This window comes from Syngnathus scovelli, chromosome 1, assembly GCF_024217435.2.
Source record: "Syngnathus scovelli strain Florida chromosome 1, RoL_Ssco_1.2, whole genome shotgun sequence".
Classification (NCBI taxonomy): domain Eukaryota; kingdom Metazoa; phylum Chordata; class Actinopteri; order Syngnathiformes; family Syngnathidae; genus Syngnathus; species Syngnathus scovelli.
Window position 1 is genome coordinate 21,022,584 of NC_090847.1, and position 13,806 is coordinate 21,036,389.

The 13,806-nt window shown below is 41.3% G+C and overlaps 2 protein-coding genes across 3 annotated transcripts; both read right to left on the reverse strand.

Moving 5' to 3' along the window:
* Nucleotides 1–374: 374 nt before the first annotated feature.
* On the reverse strand, nucleotides 375–9,422 carry LOC125978854 (LON peptidase N-terminal domain and RING finger protein 3). Of its 2 annotated transcripts, none has more exons than XM_049736780.2 (12): nucleotides 8,676–9,422; nucleotides 5,748–5,866; nucleotides 5,532–5,654; nucleotides 5,144–5,260; nucleotides 4,572–4,785; nucleotides 4,418–4,502; nucleotides 4,226–4,340; nucleotides 4,028–4,149; nucleotides 3,464–3,622; nucleotides 3,216–3,378; nucleotides 2,989–3,138; nucleotides 375–2,811 (listed from the first exon to the last, which is right to left on the reverse strand). In XM_049736780.2, the coding sequence occupies exons 1-12, from the start codon at nucleotides 9,340–9,342 to the stop codon at nucleotides 2,629–2,631; spliced, it is 2,217 nt and encodes a 738-aa protein (XP_049592737.1). In that variant the 5' UTR covers nucleotides 9,343–9,422; the 3' UTR covers nucleotides 375–2,628. The 2 variants fall into 2 exon arrangements, with proteins under 2 accessions (XP_049592737.1, XP_049592662.1); XM_049736705.2 differs by having other exon boundaries at nucleotides 5,514–5,654.
* Nucleotides 9,423–11,324: 1,902 nt separating this feature from the next.
* On the reverse strand, nucleotides 11,325–13,752 carry commd5 (COMM domain containing 5). The gene is made up of 7 exons (XM_049737033.1): nucleotides 13,603–13,752; nucleotides 13,328–13,488; nucleotides 13,105–13,133; nucleotides 12,980–13,030; nucleotides 12,395–12,490; nucleotides 12,242–12,317; nucleotides 11,325–11,909 (listed from the first exon to the last, which is right to left on the reverse strand). Exons 1-7 carry the CDS (start codon nucleotides 13,721–13,723, stop codon nucleotides 11,808–11,810), a joined length of 636 nt encoding a protein of 211 aa, XP_049592990.1. The 5' UTR covers nucleotides 13,724–13,752; the 3' UTR covers nucleotides 11,325–11,807.
* Nucleotides 13,753–13,806: the final 54 nt, after the last annotated feature.

Below are 13,806 nucleotides of genomic sequence, written 5' to 3' on the forward strand. Positions count from 1 at the left end.
AACTGTTCCTATTTTGGAAGTTTGGCCAAGCTTTCAAAACGCAAACAAAGGAAACGTCACACACATTGTGTAAGAGGAACCTGTCTTATTTTTCTTTCCAAACAATGAGGCCTTGTCTCCATTTTTTTTAAGCTAACATTGCATTCTGAATTTTCCATCACATATACAAACAACGTTACATCAGCTTATTTCATAGTTGCAATTTCTAAAACATAACATTCAAGATCATGATACATTTGGAATCAGGATCAACGGTAATGCTTCTAAATGCTGGAAAATTACCAGTTTGACAGTACGGCATATATGAAGTGTCCACTTTCCTTGACAGTCAGACAAATGCAAAATATTCTTAAACAAAAGGAAGCAGCAAACAGTTTAAGCCTCACCGTGTTCAACGGTTTTTGTGCAGTAAACTTTATTGAACCAGTTTCAATGGAAGCATTATTACTTATAAATGTGCTTATATTTGACTTAAACATTAAAAAAAAAGCTACATATAGCTTCTTAGCTTATTTTAACATCCGTTTAAAAATAAATAAAAACAAGGGTAATATAAACCTCTTACTTGGTCACTATCCACCTGTGTTTTTGCAGCGTGTGAAAAACTATGAAAGGTTACTAGTTATGTTTTAGAGCATAGTTAGTTTTAGTTACTGTCATCAAACAAATCTGCTCCTTGATTGAAGCAAATTTTTATTTTTGTCTATTTCTTGATTTTGGGGGTGATTGCATTGCGACATGCCAGACGATCAACATTAATACAATACAAAATATTGGATTCAGGATGTATCAAAAACTTAAAACACATCAAAGATAGTTTAAAATGATTTTAACACAATTTAATGAACCCCCCCAAATTCTGCACCCAACATTACACCGCATTCCAGTTTCAACATAAGAGGAAGAAGTCCAACTTAAGGCACTAGAACTGCTATCAGTGGAAGATCATTTTAGTTAGACAAAAACGCCTCTCAATATTCTCTTTTTAGGCAAATAAAACATGGGCTACATTTTTTCGGTCATTCTTTACACATGTAAATGGTTGAAATATCAATTAGTTCACAAATGTCTTTCCAATCTTTTTACACTGCAAGTGTAATACATTTGACGGAAAGCATTTCCCTTTTGGGCCCAACATAATAATTATATTTGCAGAATTATGAAAGCAAATATTCCAAACATGTTGACTTCAATATCACTTTCTACCCTTTGTCTCCATAACTAATCCCAACAATGTCGTTGTGGGGAAAACCAAACATTAGAGAAGCAGCTACTGACATACAAAATGAGGTGATTGATAAATGTGACATCTGAGTACTATTGCATATCTGATCATGAGATCCTGTGAAATAATTTTACGGACAGAACCTAAATAACAAACTCTTAATAAAACTTCATTTAAACAAATTTAAAGGCAAAGCTCTCTACTGTCTTAAAACAAAACAACAATCAACAAGGCATCACAATTTTCACCAAAGTGTATTTGTGGAATAGCCAACGTCATAACAATTAAAAATCACAATGGAAGTTATTCTCCCTAATTAGGGTGGAAGTACCATACAAATCAACACTGATCTAAATTGTACATCAATGTGAGCTTTTTTTTATTTATTTAATTCAGGGCTTTCTCCCTTCTATTGGTACAGCGTGCAAAATGGCTGCCATTTGTAGGTGTCAAATAGAAAAATAATCCTGCGGAAAATGAGCATCTTTCAACAAATGTAAACAAAGTCACTGCTTGCATAAATAATGGAAAAAAATAAATAATGGAGAAAAAGCAAAATGCCACACATAAAAAGAGCAAAACAGTCAAAGTCCCCCTACAAACAGCACACCTTTTTATTGTGTGTGCTACTAACGGGTGTTGTTTCTCTGTGTGAATTTTCAATTAAGTCAATATTTTCTCAATCATAATTCACATAATTTCTGTGAGTGCATTTGCACCCAAAGGTATATGTTTGGTCTCTCACAGATTTCATAAGTACACTTAGATACATAGAGTGCTTCTCAAATGTAATCGACCACCACCCGATAATTTTTCTTTCCTCATTCTTGTTCAAAATTGTAAAATATGGAAAGCAGACAGAAAACTTTTCACAACAGGTAGTCTAATAAATGCATGAAGCAACACTGCGTATATCCGGTATATACGTATCAGTCTTTTTGTTTACTCCAAAGCTGTTGGATAGGCAACTCACTCTGAGGAAGAATGTCAAATGTATTTTTTTTTTTTCCATTTTGTTCTATTACCTCACATTAGAAGCGCAGAGAAGTATGAAAACAAAGGAGTGCCATGCACAATAAGGCCAATGTACATTGACTTCCATGCCCTCGGTTCGTATGTTGTGCGCATTAGCGTTGTGTAAAGTGTTACAAAGAAAGGTGATAATCCTTACTCATAACCAAGCGTTTAGATTCTGGCTTGAAGTCGAAAAGGACGAAACAAAGAGGGTTGCTTTGGGTGCAAAAAGCTTTGATAAATGGAAGTTGAATATAACGTGATTGAGTGTTCCGTAGATTGTGCGACAACATGGAAAGTGCCGTCGCAAAAACAGAAATGCTCAAAAGGAAGAAGACTTCTTGTCGGAGTCTGGAGGCAGGTTGCAGGGGCGGGTTGGTCGGGCGAGATTATGAACGCTGGCCCACGACGTGTCCCCGATTTCGGTTGCGGGACATGAAGAGGAGGACTTTGCGGATGCCGCTCAAGCGGTTTTTCAGGGATGTGATGGCGAGGAAAGGCAGCTGTGCTCGGCCCTCTAATGGAAGTACAGCAAGTAACCACCAACACCATGATGGACCATTCGGATTAGCCTAAAGGCGAGGAGGAAGACGAGTTGGATTAGGGTTGCAAAAGAATGCCATCACGGCACCTTCGTTTTTGTCCCACTTTACCGAAGCGGCTGCATTTATTCAAAACTTCAACTTGCTGTAGGATACGTCAATTCCAAAGTCTTTCGATCTGCAATATGCGGTGAGAGTCTTACACACCTGAAGTTCGGAGTCCTTCTCGGGTATGGGTCCAAAGTGGCCTTCAATGCGTTCCTTCTGCTCTGTTTTCAGGGAGTCGACCCAGACGAGAGCTTGGTCATACACCGTGTCATGTAAAGACTGCAGCTCCCCCACTGCCAAGCCCTCCACCTACAAACGATTCATCAATTCATTCTCCAGCCCTTCAAAACTCTCAACTCATGCGCTTTGGTTGCCCTCCGGCTGACCTTGACATCTTCCAGGTACTCAATGTCAGCTGTGTTGTATCCATCCCTCTCACGATGCTGGATGACTTTAAACCTCCGCCTGCCGATGGTGTCGACGACGGAGCGCCCGTCGGAAAAGAACGTCACGTCACGAATCTCCAGCAGGCATCCGTAGTCTGCAAACCTAGAAAGCGGGCAGAAGGTGGAGGAAGGGGGTTTAATATTACATTCTCTGGGTACGTACACGGAAAGCCTGACGGGACACCCACCCTTTGAGGTCATCCGCCAGACACATGCCAAAGCAGTTGGTTCCCGTTTCCATGCATCGGCGAATCATCAGTCGGTAGCAGGGCTCAAAGATATGCAGAGGACACGGCACGGTGGGGAAGGCCATGGTGCACACGAAAATAGGCACGTTCTTGTTGAGGCTGGAGAGAGAGTGAGGCAAAGAGGCACAGGTGTTGAGCGCCTATTTGACATTTTTTCAATTTCAAACTTTGGCTTAAAAATAGATTTTCTTGGATCCGGCCGCTGGCTGGGGATACTTGACACTCGTCAGGTGTGACGCGTATCTAAGAGGTCAGTGTGTCATCTCGACAGAGGGACAGTAGGTCAAACCGCAGCTCAGGTTATATCAGTCCAAGAGCAAAGGCGTGGTTAAGACAAAGGCAAGTCGTCATAAATATCCGTCCGTCCCTAAAGGGGAAAAGTTACCTAAATCCAGACCTTGAGGATCTCATGAACAAATCTTGAGCATTTTAAAGACATGAAAGGGGAAGCTGCGGGAGTATAACAAATGGTATGTCAACGGAGAGGAAGTTGTAAATACGTACTTGGAAAGCTCAGCCATTTCCTCGATGTGAATTTTCTGTCTCTCCATGAGCTCATTCGGAAGATACCTCGCTATGAGGCTTTCCATCAATGTGGTCTTGCAGTATTGTCTTTGGACGAGGTACTGTGGAGCGATGGAGATAGATAGTAAGACGCAAGGACGGACAGCGAGAGAGAAGAGTTTGAAAGAACATGCATACTTCTGACAGCTCTTCTTTGCAAAGTGGACACTTTGGGTTGTGGTCCAGACATCTCTTGAGACACTGGAGACAGAAGGTGTGACCGCAAGGTGTCGTCACCGGCTCGTAGAGTAATCTGGGTACAAAACTGTCCTTTAGAATGTTTTGGACGTATCCAAATGCAAGTGAACCTGGATGTAAAGAGCACCTCACCTCATGCACAGAGAACATTCCAGATCGGTTGGATCCAAAAGGTCCCCAACTGCAGGACTTAACAGATGGTTCCCCTCTGCTGACTCTAAAAGAAGAGACACAAGTTCAGCAATCGATTTATTAGTAAAGCAAGTTCATTAGCGAGTGTGCTCACCAGACTTCAATCTTTTTTTAGCATCACTCTTCCCCTCTGCTCCATGCTCGTCCTCGCATTCCTCCTTTGCGATTCTTCGCTTCCGCTTGTTTAGAACATAGTGGTCCATCTTCCCGTCCTCCTCAACTGTGACCTCACTGCCATCTAATCTGCCGGCCGCAGGAGTACCAGGAGCCACTCTCGACTCCGACGACAGCGGGACTGGGCCGAGGAGCTGAGAAGGTGAAGGAATCGTTACACAATGTTCTATTTGAATTGATGGGGAAGTGAAGAGTGTGTCCTTGAAGTTTTTGGGCGTCTCCAATTGGCCACTTCATGGCACAGTTACTATTTCGCCACATCAACGAGTGTGGTGCATTTTAAAGGTGTGCTGCTTTGATTGGCTAGAACTGAAGTCAGCCGTGACCACTCCCACAGCGGTGCAACCCTCCCTCTTGCGGATGCTTGAGCCTACGCTCATCTGTGAAATTACCAAGATCGAATCTAACCTGCCTCCACCCAAACACTGCACCAGATTCATGCCAGTCAATAAACAGCAGCTCTCAAACTACACTTGCAAATTGTTCTCTTACCTGAGAGGCTCCGCTGATGCTATTCTTCACGCGCCCTCGAGAGGATAGCATCTTGGGGAAGTCTGAGATGTGTTCAGGCCCCTGATCCGTCACTGGAGCCAAGAGGTCACTAAGAAGCTGAGGGAGCAATGATCACAAAATAAGACTCAAGTATTCAGTTGTAGAGTGCTGAATAATTAGCGTGTCGGGTTAGTTGTGGTCGGGTGGTGACTTCCCGCGAGAAAAAAATTGCGACAAAATGTCTATTTTTGAGATTGTAGTTTACAAATGTGCTGTTTCAAATGACTGAAAGGAACACCTTTGATCTGAGCGTGGTCATAAAATAAATGAAATGAACGACTAACTCTTGTCTAAAACAAAGTGCGAATACCTTGTTAGCTTCGACTACCTTGTTAGCTTCATTCCTGGCCAGTCGACAGTCGGGCTCTATAGAAAGACACAGCAGGTACTCTCTCAGCGCTTCCTCAGTCCTCCCCAGTGACATCAGAGCCTGTGCCTTCCGAACATGTCCCTTGAAGTATAAGGAAGTCATGTAAGGATTTGATCAGGAATTAATTCATAAAAAAAAAAAAAAGATAAAAGCTTCTACTATTTGGTAGTATACCTTTGACCACAAAGGCATGAGTCTGCAAGCCATCTCAGCATCACTCAGAGCCTTTTCGTAGTGTTTAAGACTGGAGTGGATCTGGGAGCGGTTACTGAACAGTATGTGGTCCGTGGGAGCTGAGGAGTACAATAAACAAAAAAAAGTTTTAGTATTCAATAAAAATAAATGAAGTGATATGTTTTAATGGCTTGTCCTGCCTTGCCAAATGTGTGAAAATACAAAAGAATACAAAAATAATCAATTTTCTTAGGTTCAGAACTAAATTCTAATCATTATCAGCTGGACTATTAATTATTGATAAAGTATTCCGATTAGAAATCTGTGATAAAAGCATCTTAATGCATCTTTCGTCTGCCGGCGTTAAAACAAAAAAGCAAACAATTTCAAAATATAACTGCCGAATGTTTAAACTGGAGCTTAAATATGTAATATCAAATTGCATCTCCAAAAAAAGGGTGCTTTGGGGGTATTAGGTTATGTGAAAGAATGCCTATTTCGAATGGATTATGTTGCCGCATTACAAAACGCCTGCCTTACAAAACCATGCAGAACTTCAAGGTCACCCACATTCTGTTTCATAACTACTAAAACTTATGCAAATGTCACATTTTGCCTAAAGATGTGCACAGCCATGGGATACACGTAGCTAAATTTGAACGAAAAACATGAGAAAAGCAAGCGCAAAAAACAGCCTTTGTACAAAATGAAACAATTGTAAATTGTAAAGCACACACTAAGCAGCATTTCACACACAAATTTCCCCAAAACATGCACTGATTCTTTTCGCAAGACATCGAAGTGACTTGCCCGAGGGCTTGCCCCGACTTCACACACAACTGTTAAATGCTTCAGTACAAAATGGATTCCATGTGACCTTAATCTAGATCAAAAACACCTTCCATGCATTGTGATTGTAATGTAACGTTAAGGAGTGTTGGGGCTATTCAAAGCGAGAATTCTGTGAAATGTACTTTGATTTGTGTCATGGTCGTACATCTAGGACAGATTAAAGTCCAAAGTTATTGAAGTTGAGACGAGCATAATCATCGATTAGCCTGACAATTGACTTGTGATAAGTGAAGTATGAAATAGAAAGATGAACTATAGAAAGTGCTCTGTCTTTTCGATTGTAAAGAGGATCACCTCATTTCTAGCATTGAACTAGTATTTGTTGTCCTTTGAGAGACATTTGCCCTTGTACAGTATTTATATTTTTACTGAAAAGACCAGTCAGGAGGAATTCCATACAAATAACTGAGCCTTTAGACAACACAATCAACATGAGTGCAACAGAAAATGATCCTATCTCATTTATTTGGTCTGAAAATGATCTATTTAGCACAAAAATATATCTGTTCAGCTATTTATTAGGGATGTTCGAAACCACTTTTTTTTCCAGATTCATATCAGTATGCGTACTTGAGTACTTCCCAATACCCCGCTACCAAGTATCGATACCAGTATTGATACACAACATCTCAACACAATGATAGATAATTGTGGACAATGATCTTTCTGTCTTTCTGATGCACATGATGATCTAACAATGTGCCAGTGTAGCATCAACTACTGGCATGTAAGACTTTGTCAGATAGTTTCGTTTTAAGTATCGTGGCTGTTTTTTGGCAATCCTCACGAGTACAGCCCGGTACTGATATTTACTATCCACCCATCCCTATTCATGCCAGCGACATAGAGCGACAGGCAAAACAAGTCAATAATATTGCATTTGATGGTCAAAGGCACATAATCACAATTTTTGTTAGGTATAAACAACGGCAAATGCCGTTCCTCAAAGCCAGGTCAATGTCTTTACATTAATCTTGTGGTTGTATCAGTCAGTCTGGATGCCCGTTTTAGAAACTAACTTGGCCTACTGAGCATTCCTAGCGATGGCCTGCAATAATACCCTTGACCTACATTTGTGTCATTCTCCCATTACACAACGATCGAGCCCAGTGGGCGGTGACGCGCTTACGCAATGTTTGGCCCACTGGCCTAGCCAACCGTAAGCTTGTTATCCAACACGTGGAGAAATGGTCGTGTCTGGTCAACACGCGCGCACGCAAAATAGAGTGCTTTTTTACGCACAATGAAGTGTTGCAGCACACACATTAGGACAAGACATGCTTGGCATGTTGCAATGCATTTCTTTGCAATCTGTAAGTATGATCCCAGTCTGCAAGAAGTACATGTTTCATGTATTTATTTATCCCGTGTCTCGATAAGCACATTGCTTAAGAAGTGAAGTCCATTGTTTCATGAAACATGAAAAGTCGAAGGGATAAAGTTACCTATTTTTTTGCACTGTTATTGTAATCTGACTATGATTTACTAACTGTTTATGAAGCACTGGATGGATGTAGAGTTTGAAGTTGTCATAGTGAATATTTTACAGATGGCAACTGACTGTTTTGTTAGTGAGCACGAATTGAAGAAGAAAAAGAAACAGTATGTATAAGAAATCTAGGGTTGCAACCAAGGATTACTTTAATTGTCGATTATTTTGGCAATGAATCGTCAAAATGAAGAACAAACATTTCTAAATTTAAAAAAGCCTTTCTTTAAAAAAAAAAAAAAAAAACGACATTGTTTCGAAGTGACAGTGCAGAAAATGGCCAAACAAATTGATTAAGATTCAGTTACTGGTTTTGTAACATCGTTTGTGAACCCCGCCTACATGACATAAGCGTTTCCGAAAATGAAAGGATGATTTTGATCATCAATTCAGTGATTAATCTATTAACCTAGGAATAAATCCGACGTGGTTTATTATGATGTGTTGCTTGTGTTTGTTCAAAAATAAATGAGAAGTGGACCTTGAAAAAAATGATCACACATGAAATCACAATCGCGATTTGATCATTTGTGGAAATGGCTCTGCCCCAGTGCGCATAAGTTGGTTAAAACCCCCTCAAGACTTACATATCATGATAGCTTGGTTGTATTTCTCCAGAGCCGCTTCCACCTTCTTTCCCGAGTAGAGGCCGTTGCCTTCTCGCCTCAGCTGACCAGCACGGTACACCCTCGGGAACCATTTGGCCAGCAGGTTGCTGAGGACCACGTTGATCCTGTAGTTATGGACTGCAACTCGGGAGCTCAGCTTGCATTCCTTACAAACCACCTCCTTCTCGTTCTTGTCTCCCTTTTCCAGACACTTTTTACAGAAGCAGTGTCCGCACGCCAAAGTGACGGGCTCAAACAGCGAGCTCAGACATATCCGGCACGAGATGTCTTCGCAACCTGTGGCTCCAGCCTCCGCGTCCTCTCCCCGGTCACCCTCTTTGTCCAGCCTAGTGATGGAGGTCAGATAGTCGACAAGGTTGCCCAGGTGCGCGGGTCTTAGTTTGTCCATCTCCGCGGCTTGCCGGTAAGCCACGACAGCCTCGGTGAATTTCCCCCCGAAAGCGAGCGCGTCGGCCCGCCTCACGGTCAGATCCTGTCGGGTCTCTCCGTCCCTCAGAGCCGCAAGCTGGCACTCGTAAATATCCGCGGCCAGATCGAAGTTTTTCGCCCGGAAAGCTTCCGCGGCTAGCTGCAGCATGCTTTCGCTCTCTGTCCCCATGGCGACCAGCTTGTTGGAGGAGCTCATGTGCGTGGAGCATCCCCGCTCACGTAACGTGTGAATGTTCACGAACAAGCAGCGACGAGTGACTCCACGCACCACGCGTCTCATTCAACAGCGCAACAGAAGAGGGAGGGGCGCTTACGTAAAAGTTGTGTCACGTGATAGCAGTCAGACGCTCTCATTGGGCGAGCACGGGAGAAAAAATGGTTACAAAACAATTGACCATGTAACACTTTGGTAACGGGGAGTGACTGTGTGGTGCAGCAGCCGCTCTGACCTGCATTCTACACTCACTAGACGCATCGGGTCAAACATATAACAAGGTCCTCCAACAGCCCAAATGCATTTACATGTCTAATATATGGATTTATCTCTTTGCGTCACAAGCCTCGTAATATTTTACCCCAAAACAAAACAGTACTGGGATGACATTAGTCCAAAACGTAGCTCATTTCAATTGAGGTCAGTTGGAAGTCCATTTACTCAGTGAACCCATGAACTCAAGTTATTCTTATCAAGTTATTCATAGCTGGAGCATCGGGTTTTCAAGTAAACATTTTGCGGTTTTAAATGGATTAAACTAAACAAACCAAGCCAACGAATCTTCATTCGATGCAAATTAAATCAAGTGTTCATGCTAGGTTCTTTCAACCATCCATTCTTGAGTATAGTGCTCTTACTTTTGTTTAGTCTTGAAGTGGTCTGTTAAAATGTCCCATTTATAGATCAAATCCTTCAGAAAATCAGAAAAGGTGCTACAGCAGAGAGGAGGGCTTGCTTATTTTTTTTTTATAATTGATTAATCTGTTACTTAATAGATGAAACAGATTATTATTAGTAGTAGTAGTATTAATAATGAAGTTCAACTCCTAGATTCAAAACTGAACATTCTTTCAAATTGAAAAAGCTCAAATGTTTTGTTTTGGTTTGGTTTGGTTTAACACATTCATTTGAATCCAAGCCAATGCCAGTCCACAGCCTGGACTAAAAAACAATGACTTATCTGTGTCAGGAAAGGCAGCAACATGTTCCAATAACCTTGACTTATGAATTCAGTTTGTTCCATGATCTAGCTCATAACATAATTTTGTTTATCATCTAACCCAGTACTTCTCAATGATTTTCTGTTATGCGCCTTCCAGCAAGACGAAAACATTTCATGTCCTCCCAACTCTCCTCAGTGACCATAAATAGTATCATTTGTCTATGAAATGGTAATAAGTACACCTCTGCACATCCTAATTAACATGTTCCCTGGAGTCACACGCGCCCCTCCTAGCATCGCACCTCACCTCCCCACCATTTGAGAAGCACTACCAAACATGCATGATTTTGAAATGTGGAAATCTTTGCACTTACTGTACATGAGCAAAACAAGTATGACTTAGCATTCTGTCATTCCATGGACGGCGGATGTTTTTGGTAAGAAAGTCAGGTAGTAGTCACTAACATGAACTTTAGTCAGTCATTACGCAAGTAGTACTTGCATAACAAAAACATACATTTGTCTAAAATATTGTTTGTGCAATGCGGTCGACATCATTTGACCGATAGTTATAACTATTTACAATGAAAACATTTTGTAGTGCTATTTAATGTCACCTTAAAAGACTGCAACAAGATTGCGGTGAGGGGATTTTCATCCAAATGCTTGCGAATGCTTCCACCTTATCAGCATCACCTCGTGCCAGCTGGCATTTCCCCAACAAAGTTGTTTGGTAATCTGGAAGCTGTGCGTGATTATGTGTTAGATTGATCGGCGCCCATGTCCATCGTAACGGAGCGCACAATATAGGTCGGCTGGTCTAGCCTGTGAACTCAATCCCTTCCATAGACATTCAGGCAGACATAGACTTGCAGCAGACACAGTTAGACACGAGTACTTCTACAAATGAGGACACAAATGACTCAACTTATTCAAGAACATAGAAGCCAATGCTGAGGGGAGCTTTGATATTTTCAGCATTATGCACCTAATCAGCCCAGTGGTACAAAAGGTAACACGCTTTTCATTAAGAATTTATTTTAGTGCAGAAATGAAGGATAACACGAGACAAACGTTTAAATTGTAGCCTCGACAGAGGTCTTCCACAATAACATGATTTCACAATGTAATGTGTTACGTTGATCGACTGCAAATTATTAATAAAATTAATTTTGTTGTCATTCATCTTACAGTGAATGAAATATGGTTTAATGGGTAGTAATTTTTGTTAACATTTGGCATACAAAATAGTTTGTTGTTTTGAGTCATGATGAAGCAAAATCAGAAAGTCATGCTCCTGTTCAAACTTTGACTCGAGTTTTTGTTTCGGCTTTGGTTATGCAGACTGGGCCATAGGACACCGGTGTGCACCATCATCAATCAATCATGTAAAGGTTGGTTTTTTTTTTTTTCTCCAAAATTGCAAAGGTAAAGACCAAGTGACAAATAAAAAAAGGAGCATTTTTTTCTTATCACTATATTGTCATCGATTGTGGAACGTTTATCAGTCCTGAATCCTGAGGATGCTCTTCTTTTCCAGATCATTCATTTCTTTGAGGATCAGAGCCACATTGTAGCGCAGCTCCTGGAATTTAGCTGGTGGCACCTGCACGGGAAAACAATAACATGTCACGTGAGAAGTCACTTCCTGCTGCTGTTCTGTAATCTGGTTGAATAACACTTTCACAGCGGCAGTCGCCTCCCTCTGGCCTCCTACTCAATTCATTCATCAGCCACCAACCATCGTTGGAGTGCGGCGCCCCCTATTGGCCAAAGTATTTTCCTCACTAACAGAATGCTTGGTCAATTTAAATTGACGATTTGTCTCTCTAAAGCACACAAAGAAATGCCTAACACATTGTTTACTACAAAAGACCTTTTAGCACTGCATTACACTGCTAATGCCCAAATTCCAGCTCAAATTAACACTAATCGTACCTCAAATTGGTGAAAACTTCCATCCGACAGTTTTAGGTGCATCAGGACAGACGGCTGCAGTGCTCTGGCCAACGAGCTGTGTGCATATAAGTGTCAAATTTACTCACCAAAACCCAGAGCAAAAAAAAAAAATTATGCATTTTTTTAGTTTACCTTGTAGAAATGGCAACATCCACTCTCCATTTAAATTCTTCTATTGTAGGCAGATGGGGATCCCTCTGAGAAGTCGCAGCTTCGAGAGCTGCGCGGCTGCAGTTGATCAGATGCGTGGTACCATAAAAAAGGATAATGTTAGATTTATTACACTAACATGTCTGCAGTAAATCGAGGCTTAGGTTGTCACAGAGTTTTCTAATGTGAGAACGACCCACCACAACTGAAAACTGGAGGGGCCCCCCTTAGAGCCCAGACCACAAGGTTACGCATAATCTGTGGACAGAGGCACAATCAAGTCTAGGCATACCTCCCCGCCTTGTGTGGTGTCTCTCAAGGGTCTGCCCTTGGCCCAATTCTATTCATTTTGTACATGCTCCCTGTGAGTCATGTCATTAGCCAGCAAAGATTAGCTCTTCATTAGTAGGCTGATGACACAACGTTTTACAAAGAACCAAAATCTCTCAGCACTCACTCCAACCCCAGCAACATCACTAATATATTTTTTTTATTATTATTGGTAGGTGACAGGCACTACAATATCATATAGGAGAGGCACCAAAAGACTGAATTGTCAATACACACCGATTTCCGAAGACCACGCTGCAGAAATCTGTGATAAAGTCTTCTGATACCCTGGTGTCAAGAAAAAAAATCCATGAAAGCAGAATCAATGCATCAACATGAGGTTATCAATTATTGATACTTGCCTTAGTTCTCGAAGATCTTCTTTAAAGGCCTGCAAAGGAACAAGCATTTTAAGACAATTGCCTTAATGGTGCAATTCACCAATTTGATACACAATACTGCCGACCTCAAATCATCAATTAAAAGAGCAACTTACGGAAACAATATTAGAGTAACACTATTCATAGGTCACGCTATTAACATACAACATCATTGTGGATCTGTTTTTGAAGGTCAACGATTTACCTCCTGTTTAAGTAACGACTGCGGTATGCGAATCGCCTCCGATAACAATCTGTACATTCCAGCTACAATGTGACTGAGCTTATCCGGTGGAAAAGCACTGTTCTCTGCTATTGATTTCATTGTGTCTCTGCAGTCTTTTCCTTCCAAGGCATTCACCACAGCTGAAAATACAGAATGGACGTTTAAAACACATAATTTCACTGCATACCGAATAGAGATGTTAGGAAATTGGTAATACACTTCCTCCAATCGAATTACTACTAACCAGCACATACCCTTCAGTAATTTTCGAAACATCTCTTGCTCCACATCCTTTAGGTTTTTTGACATCGACTCAATTTCAGGTGGTATTCGGCCACCCAGAAAGCTGGTGTCCTTTACTTGTGTCAACGACATTCCTAAATGTTCTCTAAACTGTTATAGAAGTCAGGACAGTCATGTTTTGTTTTAGAGTTGGCGACAACTTCCGGTTTGCGTCA

What these genes read in the sequence shown, in the direction of transcription:
- LOC125978854 (XM_049736705.2), bottom strand. Translation starts at nt 9,342, where the DNA reads ATGAGCTCCTCCAACAAGCTGGTCGCCATGGGGACAGAGAGCGAAAGC. An exon ending in TCATGCCTTTGTGGTCAAAG is followed by an intron (nt 5,655 to 5,747) that starts GTATACTACCAA and finishes TTATACTTCAAG; the next exon opens with GGACATGTTCGGAAGGCACA. An exon ending in GAAATGGCTGAGCTTTCCAA is followed by an intron (nt 3,623 to 4,027) that starts GTACGTATTTAC and finishes CTCTCTCTCCAG; the next exon opens with CCTCAACAAGAACGTGCCTA.
- commd5 (XM_049737033.1), bottom strand. Translation starts at nt 13,723, where the DNA reads ATGTCGTTGACACAAGTAAAGGACACCAGCTTTCTGGGTGGCCGAATA. An exon ending in GTTTCGAAAATTACTGAAGG is followed by an intron (nt 13,489 to 13,602) that starts GTATGTGCTGGT and finishes CTGTATTTTCAG; the next exon opens with CTGTGGTGAATGCCTTGGAA. An exon ending in AGTCGTTACTTAAACAGGAG is followed by an intron (nt 13,134 to 13,327) that starts GTAAATCGTTGA and finishes GTTCCTTTGCAG; the next exon opens with GCCTTTAAAGAAGATCTTCG.